Source organism: Carlito syrichta, unplaced genomic scaffold (genome assembly GCF_000164805.1).
Source record: "Carlito syrichta isolate Samal-C Ts95f unplaced genomic scaffold, Tarsius_syrichta-2.0.1 Scaffold302399, whole genome shotgun sequence".
Classification (NCBI taxonomy): Eukaryota; Metazoa; Chordata; class Mammalia; order Primates; family Tarsiidae; genus Carlito; species Carlito syrichta.
In genome coordinates, this window is record NW_007246495.1 from 13,057 (window position 1) to 40,561 (window position 27,505).

At 36.6% G+C, this 27,505-nt stretch overlaps 1 protein-coding gene across 1 annotated transcript in view; it reads left to right on the top strand.

Annotated features, from left to right (window-relative positions):
* Nucleotides 1-4,427: 4,427 nt before the first annotated feature.
* LOC103258888 (echinoderm microtubule-associated protein-like 5) overlaps nucleotides 4,428-27,505 on the top strand; it is a 41,772-nt gene continuing 18,694 nt past the window's right edge. Inside the window, exons 1-10 of the mRNA XM_021711611.1 lie at nucleotides 4,428-4,575; nucleotides 5,582-5,713; nucleotides 7,092-7,180; nucleotides 8,048-8,224; nucleotides 10,361-10,562; nucleotides 11,243-11,369; nucleotides 18,120-18,198; nucleotides 19,656-19,785; nucleotides 21,420-21,518; nucleotides 25,842-25,862. Of these exons, the coding sequence (XP_021567286.1) occupies nucleotides 4,494-4,575; nucleotides 5,582-5,713; nucleotides 7,092-7,180; nucleotides 8,048-8,224; nucleotides 10,361-10,562; nucleotides 11,243-11,369; nucleotides 18,120-18,198; nucleotides 19,656-19,785; nucleotides 21,420-21,518; nucleotides 25,842-25,862 (1,138 nt within the window). The 5' untranslated portion in view covers nucleotides 4,428-4,493. The remainder of the gene's footprint in view (nucleotides 4,576-5,581; nucleotides 5,714-7,091; nucleotides 7,181-8,047; nucleotides 8,225-10,360; nucleotides 10,563-11,242; nucleotides 11,370-18,119; nucleotides 18,199-19,655; nucleotides 19,786-21,419; nucleotides 21,519-25,841; nucleotides 25,863-27,505) is intronic.

Consider the following 27,505-nt stretch of genomic DNA (forward strand, 5'->3'; position numbering starts at 1 on the left):
TGTTACTGATTTTTGCATTTCACAGACTTGAGGTTTTATTTCTGGTTTGTTGACTTGATAGAGTGGGGAATTTCTAGGGCTTTCACTTAGTTCTAATCATAATGACTCTTAACCCAAAGATTATAGACCCAGTGTGGAGAAGTCTACCAATTGCCTCGTGTATCCATTTGAATTCAGTAATTGGGTAGGATCCACAGTTAACCTGGGTCTACTGTGAGTCACACTTGGGCTAAGACTTCATCTGTCAATTGACCACCATAAGCTCCCCCTTTGTGTTCTCTAGAATTAGCATCAATTCTGAGCCTATGTCTAGCAATCCCTTAAAGTTTGGATATTTCCTTTTCCCCAGTTCACATTCATTCTAGTAAGTGGCTACAGATTCTTCAGAGAAAGATATACATTCTATACTTGTGGCAGTGCTGAAGGGACCCCTGCCCAGTGGAACCTAGACTTCCTTTTAGTCAAGGTGCTCTGAGTGTCAGAATTGATCTGAATACTGGCTGGAAATCTGTGGTTCTCCATTGTGGTGACTTCATTCAGGATTTTAGTGATCAGGTGTGGAGTGTTTTATTATATAAATCAAACGTTAACCTAGAGGCCCAATAAATGTGATTAATTGGGCACCAACAGAAATCTCCTAGGCCAAAATATTCTGACTGGCACATCCCTGCTGCCCTTATCTGTATAAGGCCAAAATATTCTGACAGGCACATACCTGCTCCCCTTATCTGTATAAGTATTTACCTTCTCTTGGTGCTTTTAAGTGCTGCTCTTGGCCTCTGCTCCTCCAGGTTTACTTCTGCTAAATCAGGGAGCCTATATCAATAGTAGTGTCTCCTGTCATCATGCCTGACCTACGCAGAAAAACAAGCTGCCCTTATTTAATAGATTTCTTTCTTTCTTTCTTTTCTTTCTTTTTTTTTAAAATAGATTTCTTAGTACGTCAGTAAAGGGACTCTCCTAGATTTTCTTGGAGGATATAGTTGGTGACTAGGTAGGCAGGTGGTATATGAAAAATACACTCTAGCACTCTTACTTCCCAAAGCTTTTAGATTCTTTCATCTACATCAAGGGTCAACCCATCAATCAACTCTGGCATACATTCTGATTTTGTAAATTAAGTTTTCTTGAGTCACAGCTATGCCCATTTATCTATATATTGCCTAGAACTGCTTTCACACTGCAATTGCTGAGTTGAATAGGTGTGACAGAGACCATATGGTCCGCAAGGTTGAAAATATTTAGTATCTGGTTCTTTAAGAAAACATTTGTTGATCTCTGCCCTAGAGTATGCTGCAGTTTGACCCAAGTTATCAGTCTAATGACAGCAAAGGAGTGGTTGGGGTGATTCTTCCGAAAGATGAGCACTTCCCTGCAAGGCAACTACCCCAAAAGGTCAGACTTCTCAAACACAGGGAAAGCAAGGTATTTGTGCTGGAAAGTGAGACGCTCAGACTATCATAGAAATTCAAGATTCTCAACTTTGTCTGAGTCCAGCCAGATGTCCCCATCCTGAATTTCAGAGTCCCAAATTAATGCCCTAACTTTCACATAAAAAACTTGATGAGACTGTCCATTCAGTTGACATTGTAAATTTGCAACTCATACAATTAAATTTGTGTTTAACTTTTAGTGATATCAGTCCTGTGGATTTAGACCTGCTGTAAAAGCTTTCTCTAGACCATGACTCATGCTGAGAGTCTTAGGACCTGAGCTGGTTAATTCTTTCTGTACATGCTCCACACTCTCAGGGAAGTCTATTGCATACCACCATCTTGATAGTCGTCATTAAGGGAGTGGTTGAAGGTAGCAACTTCATGGGTGCCCAAGGCTCTTGCCTCAATAAACACCTCAGTAGACTCTTGATCACTGCAACAAAAGGAGATAATTTAATTGTGATGATAGTGTGCACCTTGGACTGCTAACCTCCTGCTTTCCCATGGGTGAGGTCTCAGCGCTGTCCTTAAGACCAAAGACATGACTACACCAACTCCATCTTTGATGTTGTAAAGTGTTAACTGATGGAAGGTGGTTAACTATTACAGGCATAAAAGAAGATTCCAAAGTATATAGAAGTAGCAACTGCAGAAATCAGCTACTACCCATGGGGCTAATGAGCAGTGAACAAGCAATTAACTTAAAAGATGGACCTTCCCCTTTGAGCCCAGGCTGAGATGCAGATTCTCTGGAGTGAGGGGGGTGCCTCAGGAAAATACACCCTGATATAGAAAATACTCTGTTGTGGTGGCAGAAAACCCCCACACCTACTCCATGCCCCATGAATCCTCTGGCTCCTGACACTGGAAGAAGGAAGAAAAGTCTTTTCCTTCTGTTTTGACCCTGTGGTATCCCTCTAGTACATCTACTGGCAGAAATAAAATCAGCTAGCAAAGGGTCCAGCTTCAGTATCACATAGCAGGGAAAAGATGAGTGAATTTGGACCTGAGGGCCAATAGATTAATAACAAGCTCTTAACCAGTTTTATGATTATAACTACCATCTGTATGCTACTGCCTTCTGTTTTTTTTTGTTTTTTGTTTTTCTTTTTGAGTTAGTGTCTCACTCTGGCACCCTGGCAGGAGTGCAGTGGTGTGATCACAGCTTACCGCAACCTCAACCTCCGGGGCTCAGATGATCCTTCTATGTCAGCCTCCTGAGTAACTGGGATTACAGGCATACACCACCATTCCTGGCTACTTAAAAAAAATTTTTTTTATGGGAACAAGGTGTCACTATGTTTCCAAGGCTGGTCTCAAACTCTTGGGCTCAATCAGTCCTCCCACCTCAGCATCCCAAAGTGCTGGGTTTACAGGCTTGAGCCACTGTGCCCGGCCCTGCCTTCCATATTTATATTTCTATCTCTGTCTTCTCCTTTGAGTTCCAGAGAAGGATTAGTATATCAGGCTGGCTCCTTCATGTCTGCATTTGAATTTCTCATAGGTATCCTTCCTTAACTTAATGGGTACAGAACTAAACAGTTGTTCCTCTTCTTGTTTTTCCTATCTCAGTAAATGGCATCATCACTGAGGTGAAAACAACCTTGACTTTACTTTTTACTCCATACCCCCTTTATCAGAATCGTGCCAGCTCTGTTTTTTAAATATATTCAAATCCCACCACTTCTTATCACCTCTCCTGCTGCTACCTGCTCCCAGTCATCGTCATCCCTTAACTTGAATCTGAGAAGTCACATCTTAGATTTTTCAGTACCAGTGAGTGCTTGATAATTAAATGACTACTTGTTCTCAGTTTATTCTGTAACTTTTCATTCTGTGCATACCCTGTCCTTCCCCTGTCAGATTTCATGTAAGATACCAAAAGCCTTAGAGCTCTTCAATGTGCCTGCTACATCCTTGATGCCAGGGAAAGCCTGTTTTTTGTATTTATCAGTGCAACCCTGACCCTTATTTTTTTAAATTAATATTAGCATCATTAATAATAAAATTAAGATATTAATATCATTTCTTCATGTGTGGTTTTGAGACTTACAAAGAGAGATATATCTTTCTACCTTAAAGTAGTAATTGCCTATTACCAGATTTTTTAATTTTTTTAGATTGGAAAATATAGTTTATTTAAAAAGTAAATTAGAGAGAGAGAAGAGAGAGGAGATTCACCTTTCCAAGGAAGGAGAAGGGACCAAAATTACATGACGGCAGCCATAGTTCAAAGAGTACATTACCACACCAGAATTTAGTAAAGCAATGGGAGGTTTTTTAATATTTTAAAGCATGTATAAAGATGACTTGTTTTTTGAATTTCTGATTTGTTGTAATAAAAGCTACAAAAGTAGACCTTCCTACCACTTCTCCAAAAAACTTCCACGTCACTGGATTTTTATGTTAAATAAATCTCTCATTTTTTTTTTTTTTTTTGAGTTGGAGTCTCACTCGGTCACCCAGACTGGAGTGCAGTGGCCGCTCCCGGCCACCGCAGCCTCGACCTGCTGGGCTCTGGCGATCCTTCCGCCTCAGCCTTCCGAGTAGCCGGAATTACAGGCGCGCACTACCACGCCCGGCTGATTTTTTGATTTATGGTAGAGATGAGGTCTCGCTGCCTAGGCGGGTCTCGAACCCGCGGGCTCAGGCAATCCACTCACCTCAGCCTCCCAAAGCTGCGGTATTACAGGCTGAGCCACTGAGCCCGGCTAAATCTCTCATTTTTAAAAACAACTTAATTTCTTTTAAGGTAAATATCAGTACTTTTGTTATATTCAGAAGTGAGTTAGTTTTTATTCCTGCTTAGAATCCTGTACCACTTATTTCTATAGAAAACTTTACCTATGTCTCTTGCCTCCTTTTATATTGATTTGAGGCCATGATAAAGATAGGCATTCCCTGAAATTAAGAATTTTTTTAGCACATTCTTTTGTAAAGAAACATAAAGGTAAATTGCCTAATATATACTCTATTTTTCTTTCAGGTGGGAGATGTTGCTGTTTTTCTCCTGATGGTAAAGCTTTAGCTGTAGGTCTCAATGATGGAGGCTTCTTCATGGCAAATGCAGATACTCTAGAGGATCTGGTGTCGTTTCATCACAGAAAAGATACTATTTCGGATATTAGATTTTCACCTGGTGAGATTCTATTGAAATTATATTTGATTTTTTTTTTTTTTTTTTTTGAGTCAACGTCTCGCTCTGTCACCCAGACTTAAGTGCAGTGGCATGCTCACAGCCAACACATTCTTGACCTGCTGGGCTCAGATGATCTTTCCACCTCAGCCTTTCAAGTAGCTGGAACTACAGGCACATGCTACCACACCCGGCTAATTTTTTGATTTATTATAGAGACAAGGTCTTGCCAAGTTGCCCAGGCTGGTCTCAAACCTCTGGGCTTAAACAGTCCTCTCTCCTAGGCCTCCCAAAGTGTTGGGATTACAGGCTTGAGCTACCACACCAAGCTTATATTTGATTATTAATGTGGGTCTGACAATGAGTAAATGTATCAATGTATGATTTTTATTAACTGTTATTTTATCTCAGAACTTTATTTTTTTGACTTAAAAAGGCAGTTTAGTAAGAGATTAAAAAACTCTGTATTAAATGTATATAGATAACTGGCTTAGTGTCAGTTCTGTCACTACATTTTCTGTATGACCTAGGCCAGGACACTTTCCTGAACTTCAGTTTCCTCGCTGGTAACATAAAAGGGTTAGATAACTGGTTTTATTATATTCTTAGTGCTTTTGAAATTGCAGTAATTTTACTCCGTTGATTTCTACGTGTTCATTATCTGCTATTAAATCTGCAGTAATGTAGGAGTTACTGATGTTAAAGCAAAACTTATATTGGCTTAGTCCCATTTTTTCTAAATTTAGGGGGGATTTTTTGTTGTATCAAAATTACATCATATATAATTTTTGACATTCTCTCTTCACTGAATTATTTTGTTACATTTTAAAAATTACTTTTTGTTAATGATAATATACTTGAAGATGTTACCATTTCTCATTTGACACGTCTGTCTTGTTCTAACTCATGAAACACCTAAGATTTCAAAAAAAAGAATTAGAAGAATTAACTCTAGTTGTAAAAAACATTTCCAAAGATAGACAATGTCAAGCAAATGTTTCTCTTACAGGTTCTGGGAAGTATCTTGCTGTAGCATCCCATGACAGCTTTGTAGATATATACAACGTAATGAGTAGTAAACGAGTAGGAATATGCAAAGGAGCTACCAGTTACATAACCCACATTGACTGGGATATTCGAGGTAAGACTTTAAATAACTTAATATTTGATCCAAGCTGCATTTGCTTTAGTATAGCTGTTTTAGAGAGACAGAAAAGTGATTCAACAGATAAATTCAACAGCATTGGGAAAAACAATCATTATTCCCAAAATTAGTTTTACTATATTTTACAACTGAAGATGAACACTATGAAGTTTAGATTTTTCAACACTTCACCTGTCATTCAAATGATAGTACAGTAAGTGGTAAATTGTTTCATTTGTAAAGTAATTTAAATATTATACAAAAAATATTTTTAGTCATGTTGACTAAAACCATGATGATGGTTTTTGTCAGGTAAACCTGACATACATAGTAACTTCAAATTTGGAAAATAGAAATGTCAACCAGGCACAGTTGCTTAAGTCTTTAATCTTAGCACTTTGAGAGGCTGAGGCTGGAGGATGACTTGAGGCCAGTAGTTTGAGACCAGCCTGGAAGACAGATCAAGACCCTTTCTTTAAAAAATAAAAAGCACTGGGCTTGGTGTCTCAGCCTGTAATCCCAGCGCTTTGGGAGGCCTAGGTGAGTGGATTGCCTGAGTCCGCGGTTCGAGACCCACCTGGGCAACTTGGCGAGACCTCGTCTCTACAATAAATCGAAAAATTAGCCAGGCGTGGTAGCACATGCCTGTAGTTCCAGCTACTTGGAAGGCTGAGGTGGAAGGATCACCAGAGCCCAGCAGGTCGAGGCTGCAGTGGCCGGGAGCGGCCACTGTACTCCAGTCTGGGTGACAGAGTGAGACTTCAACTCAAATTAATTAATTAATTAAATAAGAATAAAGAGCAAGCATTTTTTAAAAAAGAAATGTTAAAGAGGATTTAAAAGTAATTCCCTCATTGTTTGGTATAGAGTGCATTCCCTAAAAACAGTCATAATTGTATAACATAATGAATGTAATGATTATCTTCGTTTTTGAGCAGAATACGTCGTACAACTTTGTTTAATAAGTTTGATAAATGTTAAATATTTTAAATGCTCCCTTTTTAAGGATTTTATTGTTTCATTTATTCAAATATTATATAAATCTAGTATTGTAAATTAAAAGTTTTACAAATATTGTTTAAACAAATACACTTACTTAAAAAAATATATTCCAACATTTGTTTCTGAGGGTTTTTTGCATATGCATAACAAAATACGTAGTTTTTATGTATATACATGTACAAAAATTACACCATTCATGAATTTACTTACATATATAGAATTTAAGAAAAAAATGTTCCTTATATGTGTTGATTGCAGAGAAAAATAGCTTTTATATTGAAGTTTAATTTTTCATATAAAATTTAAACATACTAATAGTTTATATGTTTATATATTTTCTATATATGTGTGTATGTTTTTTAATTTTTTTAAGGAAAGCTTTTACAAGTCAACACTGGTGCTAAAGAACAGTTATTCTTTGAAGCTCCCAGAGGAAAAAAACAAACCATCCCCAGCATGGAGGTAGGAAGACAGTGGTGCTTATTGTGTTACTTCTATGAATAAGAGAGGTTGGAAACTAATGCCTTCTGGTCATCAGTTAGTTTCATGTGGAGCCTGTGTGCAAATTCTTCAAATTACAGATATTCTTGAGTGAGTTTATTTTATTGGGCCAGAGTTCACAGATGGGTAAGGGAAGAGACACTGTATAAGAGAAGGAGTACATCACTTGTGTGCCTGGCTGAGCACCAGTGACTTTCCTTAATAGACGGGTGGCTCGTGCTTGCCAAGAGAAGGTGCGCTGTTGAGGGGCTGCATGTCGGCCACAGCTTTTGAAACTCATAAGATGAGATGCCTGTCAGCAGATTTCTGTTTTAGAAAACAAAACAAACAAAAAACAAGAAAAATTATGTTCTGTTTTCTATTAGTAACATTTTTTTTACACAGCCTAGAAAGAGAGGCTCAACAAATTTAATATGAAAATGACTTAATAAAGGGAAGGACTGTAAGGAAAAGTTCTAAATTTCTAGTAATGGAAAACATGTTTCTAATGCATCAGTAGAAATTTAAACATGAACTTGTGTTTCTTGAGTATCCTAAAATCATAAGAAGTCATATTTATTTTCACTGTATGCTTAGCTTCTAGAATGCACAGTGCATGTACAAGAACATCCGGAGCAATGCTATGTTAAAAATTTTTCTGCAGGAATTAGTAGACTCTGGAGAACCACAAAACCAAGACAACAAATAATTCAACTATTTTGTCATTAAAATCTTAATTTTGTGACACATGTTAATGACAAAGAAAAATGTTAACATGATGGTTGTTAATTTTTTAGGTTTGACTAATCCAACTGACAGCATTTTTTTTTTTTTTTTTTTTACTTTTAGGTAGAAAAAATTACTTGGGCATCATGGACAAGTGTGCTTGGCTTATGCTGCGAGGGAATCTGGCCGGTCATTGGAGAAGTCACAGATATCACTGCTTCTTGCCTCACCAGTGACAGAATGTTCCTAGCTACTGGGGATGATTTGGGATTTGTGAAGTTATTTAGATTTCCTACTAAAGTATGAACTTTTTCTTAAGTTATGAAAGAGTTAAGATAATGCCCTGTCATAGTACTTCATGGTTGTAATATGAGTTGTACATATGCAATGTGTAACTTTGTAATATGAAAGGTTCAGAATTATGTTTCATATATATAACTTTTATCTAGAAATATTATAATTTATGACCCCATGCCTTAAGTTATATATTATATGCTACAGTGTTTTTCAGTATTGAGTAATGTAAGTATCCCTTTTAAAGGAAACATTTCAGCAGGGCTCCAAGGCACAGCTTCTAGACCTGGCTACTAGGAAGCCTGAGGCAGGAGGATCCCTTGAGTCCTTGAGCCCAGGAAGTAGAGATGCAGTGAGCTATGATTGTGCCATCGTACCCCAGCCTGGTTGACAGAGCAAGACCCTATCTCTAAAAAAAAAAAAAAATAATAACACTTACCCAGTGTTAAATAATGTTACTGTTCTTTTGATTAAATATATATATTATTAAAAGTAAATATAAACTTAATAGTTATAGCTTCAAATTTAAATTGTTTTAGCCAATTAAAGACAAAATACAACACCTATAAAATTAAACACCATTTATTTAATATAATGAATTTTTTTTCCCTGAAACCAACTGTGTAGATTCATTGGTATTCTACATAACTATGCTACTGTGTACTGTGTAATTACTCAATTATTTTATCACTTCCTTCTATTTAAACTACTATAAAACATTAGGCTTTTGCTTAACACAAAAATAAAATGTATGTATTAAGTCCAGGTGCATTTATGTCTTAATTGTCACAAATTAAGTTATTATTATACTCTGGTACCAACATGAACATAAACATAAATTTGAAATAGGGCACTTAAATCATATTATGGTATTCAGTTCATGGTGATCTTAAATAACTGTTCATGTTAATATTTTTAGATCAACGTTGAAATGGAAACACAGGTTTAAAAATACTCCTTGAAAACTCAGATACTGAAAATATTCCACAGAGCCCTGTTTTAGATATCTATATGTCTATATAAATATGTAGATACAGAGATATATACGATATATAGATATAAATGATAGAACCTTAGTTGATAAGAATGTGTTCCACTAAACATGCATTAATTGGAAGACTCACTTCCAGCATCCCAGATGATATGGATTCCTCAGCAGCAGGCTCTAGGCTGTGGGTCTGCAGATTTCTTCACCTTACTTTAGAAAGAGCCACCGTCTTAAAGAAACTGCTTTTTTGCGAAACTTTGACTTTTATTAAGAATCTTCATTCTCAGAGAATTCACTGATTTTTGCCCTCAATATGTTTTATTTAAGACATCTCTTATTTTAACACTCTTGAAAAAATGTCTACTAAAACCTGCTTATAATGCTTTGATCTGAAATTTGTTTATATAACTTAGTAGTGCTAGATTTAAAAGTTGCCAATATCTATAACTTATACTTTTCTTGATATTTAAAAGAAAAATTACATTTCTGTTCCTATGTGTAGTGATTATAAACAAAAGCACTAGTGAATTAAGGTGAAGGCTATTTACAAGGGTATATACATACATACACACATGCAATAAAGTGATCTGTAACTACTTTTTGCTAATATAGCCATGCTGTGCATAGGCCTTTATATTTTTCTCAGTTATTATGTTTATTTCCAACGGGAATAAATCTGCATAATCATTGTTTTTAATAGATATAGACTATTCCATATACATTGTAATTAACGTTTACTTTAGTGAGCATTTAAGGTATTTACAATTTTTACTTCCATAAGTAAATACCATGATAAGTATTTTTTGCATACATAGCATTTTCCTAGCATAGATTTCTAACAGGGAGATAGATGATTGAGTCAAAAGCAAGAACATTTTTATGCTTTTCATCAGAATACCAAGTTGGCTTCATAAAGAATTTTGCCTGTAGTACTAGCATTGTGTAAAACTATAGGTTTTATTCTGTCCTCAATAAGCTTGGGAATTGGTATCTTTTATTCTATTGAGTTTCGTTATTTTCTCATGTTTTTTACTTGGAATGATTAACTTCTAGTTATATATTAAGAAAAATAAAAGAAATGCAAAATTATAACTGAAAGCTTTCAAAAAATGAAATTTCTCAGAAAGATTTTTTTGAAACTTTTTCCTCTTTAGGGAAAATTTGGAAAGTTTAAGAGGTATGTGGCCCATAGTACACATGTCACAAATGTTCGCTGGACTTATGATGACAGCATGTTGGTTACCCTAGGAGGGACGGACATGTCTCTAATGGTGTGGACAAATGAGATGGAGGGATATCGAGAAAAAAGGCTTTGCGATAGTGAAGAATCTGACATTGATTCTGAAGAAGATGGCGGTATGTCATTTTATAATATTTTAACAAAAATATAGGGAAAATTTAGCACAATTTAATTTAAACTGCAGAAATTAAGACAAGTAGTAATAATGTTTGAATAATTGTGGTATTAGTGTTTTCGGTCTGTTTAACATTAAGACTGGTTTTGTGACTCAAGAACAACAGACTGTCGCATATTGATGACTGATCTTCTACAAATTAAGAGTATCTTCATTTTTTAAAAGTACTGTTGAAATTTTGTATTGTTGATCCTTATATTTTAAAATAATTTTTACTTTTTACTAATATACCAATATTACCAGTTCCTTATAGAAAATATATTTTGCAATAAAAATAACAGCGTCCATGGTGTGATCACACAGAGATAACACCACTTACAACATTTAGGGTATATCCTAAGGTGTATGTGCATTTATGTACATAATATTTTTTAAATAAAATTGGGATTATTGAACTTGTGTATTAGCCTACTGTGATCACTTAAAATACTTTGAAATCACCATTACATCTCAATAAACTTTCTTCTATGTCATTTTTACTGGTTGCACTTTATATCTTGGTTTTAACACAATTCATTTACCTTATTTCATATTGTTGACCATCACGGTGTCCAGTTTATCAGATCATAATTGATCTCCTTGATGATCATTTAAAGAATAACTCATATATTTTGACGGTAGGCTATGACAGTGATGTTACCAGAGAGAACGAAGTCAGTTACACCATCAGAGCCTTATCCACAAATATTCGTCCAATGTTTGGAATCAAGCCTCATTTGCAACAAAAAGAACCCTCAATTGATGAGAGGTAATACTTTAAAATTAGATAAAGAAAAATATGTTGGTATTAAAAAATTGAATTTGTTTAACTAAATGGATTTTTCGTTGCAAAAACTAAGCAACAGTGGTGTTCTTGTTTTATATAATTCCCAGCACCTCTTAGAAAATAGGTTTGTCTTTAAATACCTTTTGGTGGTAACACTGTGGGTAGTTTAGGGAATGATACATGTATAACATTGATATGATTAATTTTATTTGCTAACTTTTATAAATACATGTAATGGAGTTGGAGGAGATAATAAACATTGAATTCAGGCTTGGTGTGGTAACTCATGACTGTAATCCTAGCACTTTGGGAGGCCAAGGCGGGAGGATCACTTGAGCACAGGAGTTGAAGACCAGCCTGCGCAGCATAGTGAAACCTCATCTCTACAAAAAAATTTTTAAAAATTAGCTAAGTGTGGTGGCACACCTGTAGTCCTAGCTACACTGGAGGCTAAAGTGGAAGGATCGTCTGAGTCCAGGAGGTCAAAGCTGTGGTGAGCTGTGATTATGCCACTGCACTTCAGTGTGGGTCTCAGAGTGAGACACTGACTCAAAAAAACAAAAACAAAAACACCACTAATCTAATTCCAGAGACTTTTAAAGAAGCATATGAGCAAAAGTATGATTCCATTTCAAAAAGACCTGATTATTCATGTGCCATTAATCAAGCATGGACAATCATTATTTCAAACTTTTACCAAAAAAGGCAGGTTGTCTTTATGTCTAGAATCAGCAAATTAAAAATAAGGACATATGTATGGCAACTTTTTGAGGAGATAGCACTTTTTAATAAAGTCTCTGAGCTAAATGACAGATCAAGAGAGACATTGTGAGCCTGATGTTTTTAAAATCAAGGACAGAAAATAAAAAAACATGGATTAGTAAATGGCATGGACTTGGGAAGGGAAGAGGTTTTAAGAATGCTAAAGGGAAAAGTGTCTAGGAACAGAGGAAGGGAGGTAGGAACAGCAATTACTTCTGTAGAAGGCTGTGATGTGGAAAACTTTATTTTAAAAATAATTGTTTTTAAGCAGGAGGGTCTCATTCTGTTGCCAAGGCTGGAATGCAGTAGCATGATAACAGCTCACCACAACCTTGACTTCTTGACTCTGGTAATCCTCCCACCTCAGCCTCCTGAGTAGCTGGGACCACAGGCCTGGGCCCTCATGCCCGGCTAATTTCACTCTGTCACCCATGATGGAGTTTAGTGGCATGCTTATGGCCACCGTAGCCTCTATCTGCTGGGCTCAGGTGATCCTTCCTCCTCAGCCTTCCAAGTAGCTGAAACTACAGATTAAAAAAAAAAAAAAATAGAGACAAGGTCTTACTATGTTGCTCAGGCTGGTCTCAAACTCCTGGCCTCAAGCAGTTCTCCTGCCTTGGCCTCCCAAAGTGCTAGGATTATGGCCACTGCACCCAGCTGGGAAATTTAAATTTAAGTGTTTTATCATGAATGAGACAGCCTATAAATTAAAATTAGGTCACATTTTCTGATATACCAAATTTATCTGAAAAATGATAATATTTTTTCTTTTAAAAAATCAATATAACAAATGAAAGTGAGGCTGGATATCATGGTTCATGCCTGTAATCCCAGCACTTTCAGAGGCTGAGAAGGGAGAATTGCGTGAACCCAGGAGCTTGAGACCAGCCTGGGCAACATAATGAGATCCCATTTCTATAATTAAAAAAAAAATTTTTTTTTAAAGTAGCCAGGCAAGGGCCTGGGGTCCCAGCTACATGGAAGGCTAAAATGGGAAGATCACCTGAGCCCCTAAGGTTGAGACTGTGGTGAGCCATTATCGTGCCACTGTACTCTAGCATAGGCAACAGTGTGAGACCCCATCTTGAAAAACAAACAATAAATTTCCCCCCAATGCTGAAGTGAGGCATGTTTTGACAGAAGTATTTTATTGCTCATGAAGAATGATTAGCACTGTCATAACTGTTATCTTTCCTGTTAGTTTTTATTTTTTGCAGCTAACTTTTTAAAAATTATTTTTGAAATTGTTTTGCATTTTGTTCTCCATTTTACAATTTCAACTTTGCTAAATTCTTTTGAAAATGTTAAGGCAGAAGAAGTCATTAATATGACTTCATTTTCACAAATGAAAGAATCAAAGGAAATAAAGAGATACGTATTTTCTTTTTACCAACTTAGAATATATTTGTGAGGAGATAATGTGGTCTGTTTAAGGAACTGCTTTTGCATTTTAAGTAAAATATATTACTGTCACCAAGTGTGAAATAAAACACTTTATGAACAATTGAAACAAGTGCTTGTCAAATATCCACTTTAAAGGAAACTATTTCTAATGATAATCGGTAGCTACTCCATTTGGTTGTTACTTTCACTGTTTTTTTTTAAATGATCTTAATAATTTTATGTTTCTTAAATAAATATTTCTATAGCAAATCTTGTGTACTTAAAATATTTAATTTTTGTTAATAGAATTTCCAATATATTTGAATAAAAATATTGAAAACATTGTGACGTAAATCTGTCATCTTTGTATTTCTGTAGAATTCTGTTGACATGCTGCCTTTCTTCTGTTTACTAAATTGCTACATTTTGTTCATCATCAATCTTCATATGTGTTTCCTTACTTTTTTCTCTTTGCTCCTTTTGAAGGCAGGGTGTAGTAAGGTAAGTGTTTTATTAAAGAAAATATTTTTTCAAAAATTCACTCTTTGTCTTATTTTCATCTTTATAGTTTTTTAAGATACTTTTTCCTATAAAACGTTTAACTACCTTTGTCAAGAAAGAATTATAAATGGAAGTGGGATACATTCCTCAAGAGTTGCCTTTTTAGATACAATATGTGTTGTTATTATGAGGATCTTCATCATGATAAACTGGTTTTAAAAATGACTTTACAAATTTCTAAAACCTAGATAATTTTAGCTTTTCCTTCAGTTTCAGAGGCTCATACAAACAAACTTAGCTGCACATATTTTTCATTGTAAGAGTATTCAATTTATAAACCTGTTAACTTTATTTAATGTATGTCTAATCTATTCATTCAAAAACATTAAAACAGGGTAATTATAGTATTCGTATGTTTAATAAAATGATATGTATAAGAAAGAACTCTTTAGGGTGCTTTTATAGCTACCTTGAGTGAGATGAAAATGTTCTGAGCAAGTTTCTTAAACAGGACAATGTAGAAATGGCTAGTCTATTTTACATGTTGAAAGGGTACCACTAGGAGCTGGGCACCGTGGTTCATGCTTCTCATCCCAACACTTTGGGAGGCTGAGGCGGGGAGATCCCTTGAGCCCAGGAATTCAAACTAGCCTGGGCAGCACACGAGACCTCGCTTCTGCAAAAAATCAAAAAATTAGCCAGGCATGGTAGCACACACATGTGGCGCCAGTTACTCAGAAGGCTTGAGGTGGGAGGATTATCTGAGACCATGAGGTTGAGGCTGCGATGAGCCATGATTGTGCCTTTGCACTCCAGCCTGGGTGACAGAGTGAGACACCTGACTTTAAAAGAGAGAGAGAGAGAGAGAGAGAGAGAGAGAGAGAGAGAGAGAGAGAGACACCACCTATCACTAAGAATTAAGGATGAAACAGTAGATTCAAGAGCAGAGTATACAGAAACTCACATAGGCATCCCTTAATATTTGGTGAATGGAAAGAATTCATTATCTGTTTTAGGCAGAGTGATCTGTACAAAGATATAAGTTCAGAGTATGAACTAAAAGGTCCACATAATCTTAGATGATTCTAGCAGAAATAAAACACCCAGATCTGACCTCGTACCTAGAACTACTCAGTAATGATATCTGCAATTTAAAGGCGTCTCTGCCTGTCTGCAGTAGTACGGAAGAAAGCAGAGAATGAAGGGAGGTTGGGAGGACACTTTTTATCAAGAATAATTATTCTGTGAATCACTAGTTTCAAAACAAGAAAACTACATGGAGATATAATTGCTGTCTTGATATGAATAGCTTTTTATGTAGAGGTCACCTCCCTGTCACAAGCAGTTTGATGCAGATTATAGATGACCACTTGTCATCGGTGCTGTACAGGGATGTTCTGGACATGTAAAGAAGGTTCCTGGCTTCAGTGGGATGTTGGGTGAAATGACTTCTGTGATGCTTCCCATTCTGTTTCAGTCGTTATACTATTAAGAGAGAAAAAAAAATATATATATATATATATATATATATATTTTGAGTCAGAGTCTCACTTTGTCACCCAGGCTGGAGTGCAATGGGCATGCTCATGGCCACCACAGCCTCAACCTTCTGTGCTCAGGCAATCCCTCTGCCTCAGCCTTCCAAGTAGCTGGAGCAGCTACAGGCACATGCCACCACACCCAACTAATTTTCTGATTTATTGTACAGACGAGGTCTTGCCAAGTTGCCCAGGCTGGTCTCAAACCCCTTAACTCAGGCAGTCCTTTCCCTCTGCCTCCCAAAGTGCTGGAATTATGGGCGTGAGCCACCACACCCGACCCTGAAAAAATATTTTTAAGGTTACTTCCTTTATTAGTAAAATCCTAAGTCCAGCCTGCTTCTGTGTAACTCTCTGGCTACTTGGATCTGCTGCCTGGGGAACTCTCTTAGGTCAGAATAGGCAGAGTCCTTAAAAGAAGCTCCAGTGCTACCAGCCTTTTAAGTTGACTGACATTTTATTCCTCATTTTTAAGAACAAAGATAAATATTTTCTTTGAAATTTAGATTGTGGAAAAATAAGAATGGTGAACTTTAAAGTTTACAACATAAGCCATATGGAATTTTCACTTAATTTATTTTTCCTTTTTCACCTTCTTCTGATTTCCCTGCCATTATGGGGTAATTTAAGCCTTTTCTTATGTGCAGTAATAAACTAAAAACAACAGGTCTTTAATATATGCAATGTAGTTTATCTAAATTAAACTTTAAAAAATACTTTATTACAGGAGGTATTTTACTAGTGTTTTAAATTCAGATATATATTGTCATCTTTTCCCTTTTTTATCTGCTGCTTAAAAGAGGTTCCAGGTAATTGTCTCTTTGCTATGTTTACAAGGCCTAATTTTACATTTTTATCATCTTTCATGTTTACCATTAATGAACTATGTTTCTTGGTGTTCTTTACCTCTGTTCAGTTTTCCACCTTTTTTTCCCCTTTGGAATCAGTATCCCTGAAATGAATAGCATCTTTATTGGGCTTATAGTATATAATTGACTGTTTTATTAAAACTTTACTTGCATTATTTTGTAAGTTGTAAAATTTTATTTAAGCAATCATATACCTTATAAATGGTCTTTATAAAAATTAAAATATAATTAATTGTTTCATAGGATTGTATGGATTAAAATTACCTGTTTATTGTTTGAGTTACATTTAAAGTAGTCAGACAGCATAGAATAAAGTTCACCAACAAAATTGACTTGGAAAAAAAACCAAAGCATCTATCATTCTTCAGGCTGGTGCTAGTGGAAGTGTTTTAAAATATTAAGTGTTACAAATTCAGTTTTATTTTTTACTTATGGATATCCAAAAAGTATATGAAGATGATTTAAAAACAAATTTCTGTGATGATGGAGCATTCATTTATATATTCTTTGATAAGGACATTTACTTTTTGTGGCATCAGGTACTCACACTTATGTGTTCTCCATGTTGCCTCATATTTCATAAAAAAGACCCACGTTTATTTTATATTGCATGTTTGAAATGTAATACATCATTTACTCTTTATAGATGTGTAACTTGACAATCATTTTGAAAATGCAAATCTGTTTTATGGTTTTAATTTTATGAGATTTATTCATAAATGTTGGAGTTTTTTCACAGGAAAGTTAATTTGAATCATTTTCTGATTTAGATGTTGCAAATTGAATATTAACTGAAAACTGGGGAGAGGTTGATGCATGATTGATTTAAATTCAGTGTTCAGGTTATTAAATATTTGAATGATGATTATTTGAGGTAAAAAAATAAAATAAATAGTATTTTTTTAAATTAGAGTGTTTTGGAGCACTTCCACATTTAAATAATTCAAAATGTGAATTCTGTGCACCTTTTGGGACATGGGGCATTATAAATGAATTCTGAACAGAGAAGGGATGCCAGATTTGAGAGCTGCTCTGTAGGAAAAATTGATAAATGTTTAGTAACTAGTGAGAATAAGGAAGAGGAGGAGTTGGAAGCAGTAGTAATAATGATGACCCTCTACAGAGTGCTATGGGTTTCCAGTGCTTTGTGACTGTAAAGTGCAATGCCATTAACTAGTGCTGGGGACTTCCCGAAGTAGAGGTTGTAAAGGGCAGGGAGGAGCAGGTAGTGAGTGCACACCTGAACTCATAAGGGATCTGTGTTGCCAGCGGTACACAAAACTCACAAAAATATTGTTAGAATTCGCCATCAAGGGAACGCATCTAGTACCTGCCATGGGCAAGATACCCTGTAGATTCTTAAGTACAGAAACCAGGCTTTGTTGGTAATGTGCCCATGGAGATGTTTTTGAGTACGTTAAGCTAACATTTTTACATTTGTTTATAAATAGCCTACTCTTGTCCTGTAATATTATTTCCATTATGAAACATACACAAAGAAATTTAAAGTGAGTCAAAGTCCTGATGTTTTCTTTCCACCTTCCTGCTTTAGAAGCTATCAAGATGCAGAGGACATTTGGGAGACACAAGACAGGGTTATTGGGAAAGTAACAGGCGCCTCTGGAGGCAGGGCAGAAGGCCCTGTGAAGGCCTTCCTCAGACCTACTTCTCTGTTTTAGGCCTCCTGTGAGCCGGGCCCCACCACAGCCAGAGAAACTCCAGACAAACAATGTTGGCAAGAAAAAAAGACCCATAGAGGTAAGGAAAATCCACTCTCCATTGTTACTCAAGTGGATCACACCCAAGTCTTGTCATTAGTTTCCAAGAAAACAAGTGCATTGAACACTCTTTTTTGTTTGGTTATAGAAATTGATTGCTTAGCTCTTAACCAAATCTGAGTCTTGCATTGATATTCTGTTTCTCTTAATTTTAAAAATTAGTCTTTCTTTTTACTTTTCTGTGAATAATACCCTGAATTGAATTGTTTCTCAGGGAACTCCTAAATATTGTTATATATGAATGATCTTTTGCATATAGAAACACAGACACCTTGGCAGTGTCTCATACTTAGTTGTTTAAATTTATCAGTTAAAGAGTAAACACTTAAACCAGATCAGGAACTTGGACTGTGTGATGTCACTGTAGAGAGTTCATGAAGATTTACTTCTTCTATCTCTGCTTCCAACCAAAGAAACCTTCCACAGTAACTGAGGAAGAAGGTAGGTTATCCCAGCATTTTATAACCCCAGTATCAGCAGCAAACAAGCAAACTGCTAAACCAGGCACAGAAAAGGTGTAAAGCTGTGGATGGTAATTGCTGTAGCTTCCTCCCCTCCCCTCCCCTACCAGCCCTACAAGGTTAATGAAAATGTGCATTTTCAGTTCAGAATTATCTGCCTGAACTTGAGCATGAGATCAGAGACAAAGTATTAGTTTTTTTTTTCCGCAGATGCTGAATGTACTATTTGAATTCTTCAAAATACATGATTTGGAGATAATTTATCCTGAATATGTATGTAGATCAGACATTTTGACTAACAGTGAACATGAATTAAAATTTTTTTCCTTTGGACACAAGTATGGTCATCTCTTGGTATCCGTGGGGGAATGGACCCCCTGCAGATATACCAGAATCCAGGGACACTCAAGTCCCTGATATAAAAGCATATAGTATTTGTATATAACCTAGTCCTTGATCTAAAATAGCATAATATTGGCATATAACCTATGCACATCCTCCTGCACACTTTAAATCATCTCCAGATTTCTTTAATACCTAATACAATGTAAATGTTATATAAGTATTTGTTATGCTATAGTTTTAAATGTGTATTGATTTTTATTGTATTGTTATTTTTAGAAAATATTTTCTGTCCAAAATTGGTTGAATCCTAGGATAAAGAGTGCAACAGTACCTCAAGGTTGAACTCGTGAACTCCTAACTAAAATTCTTGGAGTCAGACTACTCTGGGATTTCGTTTTCCTTTTTTTAAAATCTGTATAGAAAAATATGGAATGTATTTTTCAGCTGCTCTGAACAGGCTTTGTAGAGAAGTGTGACTCATTTTATTTTGTGTTTGAAGTTTGTAAGACATCAAAAGGGCATCCTCTATTTTGACTGAAGACACTAGCATTCCACATACATCAAAACAATAATGAACATTAGACAAGTGAGTAAGATATGATTGACAATGGTTTTATCATTATTGTCTCAGGACCTGGTGCTGGAGCTTGTTTTTGGTTATCGAGGGAGAGACTGCAGGAATAATGTTCACTATTTAAATGATGGTGATGACATCATTTATCACACTGCATCTGTTGGAATTCTGCACAATGTTGCTACGGGTAGGAACCCCTGATTCTTCACCTCTCCCTACTTTTTTCCATATAGGAATTTTTGTCTAGCAGCTTATAATTTTTTGTTGAAACTATAAATCATTATTTAAATGTATAAGAAAAACACGACAGAATAAAAATATTTTCTATTTCAGAATTTTCTAGTAGTATTTTGAGTTACCACCTTTTAATTTTTAAGAGGGTTAACACATGAAAAGGATTTCATAATGCAAAGTACTCATAGGTCTCTGCTGGAAGTGGGAGTATACTATATGCAAAATCATGTTTTATAGTGAAACTATTCGTAACGAAACTTATTTCCACATGACCTCACGTGACAATGGGTGGCTTCGATAACTGTCTGTGTAGTTAGTGAATGAAAGTAGTATGTTGGATGAGTATTACTGGGGGCAAGAGATTTTTACTGAGACCTTGGAAAGCCAAGGAAGAAAGCTAAGAAAGCTGCTTGCTGGGACTCTGTGATGATACGGTGGAAACATGTTTCTTGATGTTTATTCAACTGATTGAATTGTCAAAGAGCAAGTAAATTTCTCCTAGGAACATCTGATGACCAGTGTGATACTCCTACTAGTGACGTTAAGTATTTAGCTTTGAATGGTTTTATTAGATATAATTGCAAACTTCATAAAGTTTGAAAGTTGAAAGTAAAAATAGAGATTACCACATTCAAACATTTCTAGCTTTTCCTCTGATAGCTTCATTCTGAATGGGTAAAGAGTGGATTGATTATATGAATCATAATTCCCACAACTGGTCAATATAATCATTAACATATTTTTTCCTGAAGAGAAGAATTCACCAGGATCATGAAATCAGTAGCAATTTTCCATTTAATTATTTGGGCCATTTAAAAAGTACTGCTTCCCGGGTGTGGTGGCTCATGCCTGTAATCCCAGTACTTTGGAAGGCTAGGGTAGAAGGATCACCCAAGCCCAGGAGTTTGAGGCTGCAGTGAACTGTGGTCGTGTCACTGCACTCCAACCTGAGTGACAGAGTAAGACCCAACTCAAAAAAAACAAAAAAACTTCAGTACCTTCCCCATTGCTTCATAATAAATGTAAAATATAAATTAATATGGCCCAGAGAATTCTTCTCTTTAGGAAACCAGAACAGAATGATCATAGCTAGCATTCAGCATTCTTCGTGATTCTAGTCCCTACCTGCCTTTCCAACCACATTGTTTGCCTTTCTTCTTCATGACCCTATACTTCAGTTACACATAGACCCAACACTTTCCTGCCTTTATGCCTTCACTTAAAGTGTTCCTTGACCTGGAATGCCCTTCCCCACCTACTTTTACATTAACAAAATCTGTCTAGCTCAACCCAGGAGTACCATATTCTCATGAAGTGAATCCTCCTTTCTGCTCTGAATTCCCTAACGCTCTTGTGACACCTGGAATCTTCAGCTTTGTATTATATGGTGTATGCCTTTCAGGGGATAAGACTTTAAAGACTTGGAATCATTTTCTATCCTTATGATGCTACAGCCATAGTAAGTACTAAAAAAGTAAATGCTGAATAAGCAAGTAAGCTAAAGAGGAGATCAGTGCTCTGGACAAGTACCTTTGGCTATCATGTCTTAAAGTTGCCAAACTTAATTCTCAAATTCTTTTTATGTAGGTTCTCAGAGTTTTTATCAGGAACATAATGATGATATTCTGTGCCTCACTGTAAATCAGCACCCCAAATTTATCAACATAGTGGCAACTGGCCAAGTAGGTATGTTTCTATATTTTAAAAAGAAACAATTTGAAGCATTTGTTTTGTTCAAATAAATTCAACATCCTAGGGGAAAAAAATTAAAGTATAATATATTTATGGATTGTTCAAAATCTGTGTGTACATAAAACATCACTCAATTGTACCATATCATTTGCTTCCAAGTCCCTTTCTCTCCCTTTCTTTGACTATCCGAGTCAGTTCAGACAATTCAGAATTTAAAATAAGCTATCATATGGTTGTTGAAATATTTGGATTTAGTCCTGTAATAGGAATTTCTGGTATGTAAAAATATTTAATTCAGTAGCATATAAAGCAGAAAAGAAGAATTTGATGAGAAAACGGCAACTAAAGGGAGCCAGGAAAGAACTAGACTGGGAGGGGCAGAGCACAGTTTTAGCAGGGGTTTAAAGACTGGAAAGAAGAGACCCAAGTTTCTTTTTATTTTTTTTAATCGGAGTCTCACTCTGTCTCCCAGGCTAGAGTGCAGTGGCATGCTCACGGCCACCGCAGCCTCGACCTGCTGGGTTCAGGTGATCCTTCTCCTTCAGCCTTCCAAGTAACTAGAACTACAGGCCTGCGCCACCATGCCCGACTAAGTTTTTGATTTATATAGAGTCGAAATCTTGTCATGTTGCCCAGGATGGTCTCGAACCCCTGGGCTCAGGTTATCCTCTTGCCTTAGCCTCCCAAAGTGCTAGGATTAAAGGTGTGAGCCACCGCACCCAGCTCCAAGTTTCTTCATGTGGGTAAATCTCTTCTGCCTTGTTCTTTTCTTTGGCTGTGATCTAATTCACCAGCTATTTTTTTTTTTTTTTTTTTTGAGTTGGAGTCTCACTCTGTTGCCCAGACTGGATTGCAGTGGCCGCTCCTGGCCACTGCAGCCTCGACCTGCTGGGCTCCGGCGATTCTTCCGCCTCAGCCTTCCAAGTAGTTGGAACTAACAGGCATGCACTACCAGGCCTGGCTGATCTTTTGATTTATTGTAGAGATGAGGTCGCGCTGCCCAGGCGGGTCTCGAACCGGCGGGCTCAGGCAATCCACTCACCTCAGCCTCCCAAAGGCGCAGGATTACAGGCTGAGCCACCGAGCCCGGCACCAGCTATTTTGAACTGTTTTGAAATATACCTGTCTTCTTTGACCTCTGTGAAAAACTTAAAGACCATAACTCTCCCAAGCAAACTGATGAGAGGATAGAAGGTCTGTTTAGGACATGTCTGCCTACCCATGGTCACGATGAATGTGGTATAATAGATGTGGTCAGTCAGATCTGTGCAACCCTCTTATGGCTTTTCAAAATTACTGAAATTATTGGATTTGCTAGCTCTCAGTGGGCCTCCATTGCTAAGCTAGCCTTCTAGGGTCTTTTAAATATTTATTGTTCTTTTTGGTAAAAATCATGTAGAACATAGAAGAATTGAAATATTTGATTTTGTGATATTTTAGCCAGTTACATTCAAACTTTTCTTTTTTTCTTGGCTAAAATCTTGGAATTTGGGGACCAAACATAAGTTGATCTCATTCATTATTGTGTGCTTGAACTCCACCACCACTTAATGCCCAATGAGATAGTCTAATCTCTCCCTTGGAAGCTCAGTTATGTAGTGGCTCTTCATGTGGAATAGAAATCTGTCTGTCTGGGATTACTTCTCATTGGTCCTCATTGTTGGGGTACTTAAAACAAATAATCATATTCCCCTGATACTGTCTTCCAATTTTGGAGATAACTGTCATGTTCTCCCTGCATCTTATCCCACATTTCTCCAGAAGGCCTGCTTTTGGACACCTTCAGCTGACTTCCATGGAATGAGGTGTACATGACAACAAGGATTGCTTTCTGTGAGGAAGCCCACCATGTTGGTCCATATGACATCCAGAATCCTCTACCAGATGGTCTTGAACCCACTTCTGGGCCTACATGAGCCTTTTCTCTGAGTCCATTCTCCCAGTGACCAACTGTACATCCACGTGTACACTCTTAAGGGATGGTCACACTGTTTGTTGGGTAGGGCTGGATGGAGTTTTGATGGGATAACCACATGTCTTAGTTTGAGCTGCCATGACAAATACCTTAGACTCAATGGCTTACCCAAAAGAGATTTATTTCTTACAGATCTAGAGCTGGAAGTCCAAGATGAGAGGAAGCCCAAGTAGTCAGGTTGTTGTGAAGGCCCTGCCTGGTCTGCAGATGGCTGCCCTCTCATTATATCCTCACATGGCAGATAAAGGGAGGATCTTTCTTCTGTCTCTTATGAGAATGCTGATCTCATTGTGAGGGCTCCACCTCCATGACCTACCAAAGCCCCACCTCCTGACAAGGGATTAGGGTTTCAATAAATGAATTTGGGGAGAACACATTCATTCAACCCAAAACATCATACATGAGCTTCCAAGGCCCCTAGTGGCATAGGATGGAGCCAGGGTGGGAAGAGAATGAGACAGATTGACCTATGCCCCAAACTCCAAGTTCTAAATTGATACCAGGCCTTCCAGGTCATTACAGGGATATACTCATCAAGATAAGCGGATGGATTATATTTCACTTGATAACTTTTATCTTGATCGATAACTTTAAAATATTTAGAGCAGTTATGTTTAAGTCTTCCTTTGTACTCATGTCCCAGGCCCTGTACAAGCTTGGTCTTCAAACCAGACACTCCTCGTCTTTAACAGTCTTCATGTGGCATAGTTTCAAGTCCTCTCATCATTTGGTTGTTACCGGAACATGTTCATAACTAGAAACAATATTTCCTATGTGGCCTGCTCAGCAGAGACACATAATTTATTCTCTTTCCTTTCATATTCCAAGCCAATACAACATGAGCCTATGCTATCAACACGTCCTTAAAATCAACACGGATATAAGGCTTTACCAAAGCAAAACAATCACCTATCTTCTATGGCTTTCTCAATTTTTACTCCTTTCTTGCTATAAAACTGTCACTTTTTAAAGTTTGATTAGTGGGTATTTCAGCCACAAATATAATAAGAATAGGCTTTCATATTTTCTTTCTTGGCAGACTTTTATTCATATGAAAAATCTTTTGTTAAAAGAAAGAAGTTTTCAGCCGGGCTCGGTGGCTCAGCCTGTAATCCCGCGCCTTTGGGAGGCTGAGGTGAGTGGATTGCCTGAGCCCGCGGGTTCGAGACCCGCCTGGGCAGCAAGACCTCATCTCTACAATAAATCAAAAAATCTGCCGGGCGTGGTAGCGCATGCCTGTAATTCTGGCTTCTTGGAAGGCTGAGGCGGAAGGACCACCGGAGCCCAGCAGGTCGAGGCTGCGGTGGCCAGGAACGGCCACTGCACTCCCTTCTGGGCGACAGAGTGAGACTCCAACTCAAAAAAAAGAACATTTCTTCTTTCTTGAGTTATATGATAACCTTTGCCATCATGTCTCAGAAAGTTTAGAGCTAATTCTTCCCTGGGCATAGAGGTGCATTCTTTAAAAAAGGCTGAGTGTGGTGGCTCATGGCTATAATACCAGCACTTTGGAAGGCCGAGGTAGAAGGTGGGAGGATTGCCTAAGCCAAGGAATTCTAGGTTATAGTGAGCTGTGATTGCGCCACTGCAGCTGCTCTCCAGCCTGGGTGACAGAGCAAGGCCCTGTCTCAGAAAAGAAAAAGAAAAAACAAAAAACTCAAAAGAGCCTATTAGCAGTATATTTTATAAACCAAAATCATGGTCATATCAATTTAAAATAGCAACATTATTTTAAAAGTTGCTATAATTAAAACGTTATGCAACTCATTAAATACAAAGAAAGTAAAGCTTTTATTCAAAGAAAGATTGAAAAATCATACACAGAATGTTAATGTCTATGTATAATTGAAATGAGTTCCTTCAGTCAGTTTACTCAATTTAATGTAATAAAACCAATCGAATATATAATACTTTATCTAAATTATGTTAAATGATTGTTTTGTGATAATTGGGTTTGTTTGTTTGTTTGTTTGTTTGTTTGTTTGAGTTGGAGTCTCACTCTGTAGCCCAGGCTGAAGTGCAGTGGCACATTCACGGCCACCCCAGCATTGACCTGCTAGGCTCCAGCGATCCTTCTGCCTCAGCCTTCCAAGTAGCCAGAACTACAGGCACATATTACTACGCCCAGCTTATTTGTTTGTTTGTTTGTTTGTTGTAGAGATGAGGTCTCACCAAGTTGCCTGGTCTGGTCTTGAACCTGCAGGTTCAGGCAATCCACTTACCTTGGCCTCCCAAAGTGCTGGGATTACAGGCTGAGCCACTGAGCCCAGCCAATAGTTGGGTTTAAAATTTTTTACCGTTAGTATTTGTGTTATTTATGGATAATTATTTTTCTTTTATAGGTGATTCAGCAGACATGTCAGGTAAGGAAAATTACACATTTTCTGTTTTATTTATGTACTTATGAAATTGAACTTAAGTTTAAGTATCTTATTGTGCTCTAAAAAATTTGTGGATTTGTTTTTTTAATGAAGAATACATTGTTTTAATATTAGGAAACTGACCTCAATCTGTGATTATAATAATAGTTTTTTAAAAACTAATATATTTGTGTGTGCCCCGCACTGTTTTAATTACTTGACATATAATTACCTCATTTAATCAACACAAGAATTCTTCAGAGTAGTTACTAACTTGCCAATATCATATAGCTGGTAAAAGTGGAGGTGGGATTTAAACTTAATCTTAAATATAAATCAGTAAATTTTATTGCCTAAGGATAAAAATTTTCAAATTATTTTTATACCATCTCAATTATTGCACATATTAGATAAACAGATAATTTTTAAAATTAAAAATAACTTATAATTGATTTGACCATGACTTTATGAATTTAAAAAGCTATTAAATTAATAGGTGTGTATCCCTTGTTTTTAGATTTTATAATAACTAGACTTTTTAACTGTATTTTCAGTTAATGTCATATAGTAAGTACTAGCAGGTTGATGATAAAACATTTCCCAGCGATTTGTATCTATTTTCCTCCCCCCTCCTTCTAGGGTGAAGCATGATTTTTGTGATTTGACTATTCAGCCACAAATTCATTCAACACAACAGGCAAGGTTATTGCTCTCTTGGGGACGTTCAAGAGCAGAGTTTGGCAAACTCTGTAGTTCATGGGCCAAATCTGCTCCACCACCTATTTTTATATAGCCATGAACTGAGGATAGTTTATACTAATTTAGAAAAAATTGGAAAAATTCAAAAGAACAAAATGTTATGACACATGAAGATTATATAAAATTCATATTTCTATATCCATAAATAAAGTTTTATTGGGCACAGTTGTGCTCATTCAGTTACATATATTCTATGGTAGCTTTTGTGCTGCAGTGACAGCTACAGAAACTGTATATGGCACTCTCATCATTTGCACTGCTGCTTAGCACACTATAAGTTCCAGTGACACAATTAGATCTTTACAGGTTTTGAGCATAAACATTTTATTTTATATTTTTAACCAGTGAAATCTTATCATATCATATTTTAAAAAATCATTTTTGAATGTCTCACTTTTAAGGCACAGTGAAGTGTGGATTGTATTGTTTTCAAATGAAATGACAAGCATTATGTTTATTATGCATTGACAGCATAGCTGTGCTTAACAAATGCCATATACCTCAACATCTTCACACAAAGCTTCATTACAGTATTCCTAACTCCTAGGAAAGCAGCCGTCAGAAAAATTAGAAAACTTTAAACAGAATATCTTATCACAGCAAAATGTTTTCACAAAAATAAGAAGAAGAAAAAATGAGCTACATCTAAAATAAATGTTTGATTGGCTCATTTCTTAGCCAGTCAGGAAAAGCTGTTTTTTGACAGTGAGTTAATTAAATCGTGTTTGATTGCAACAGGTGAAAGCAGTTGTCAAAAAGGAAATATTGAGTAGTATCAAGTAGTCGATAAAAAGCAAGACAAAAATAAAAGCGAATGATTTTGAGGTGGTTTCCCTTGGCTCCTGATAGCTTGGCAGAGGCTGTTATCGCTGCCCAGTTGTTGTTCA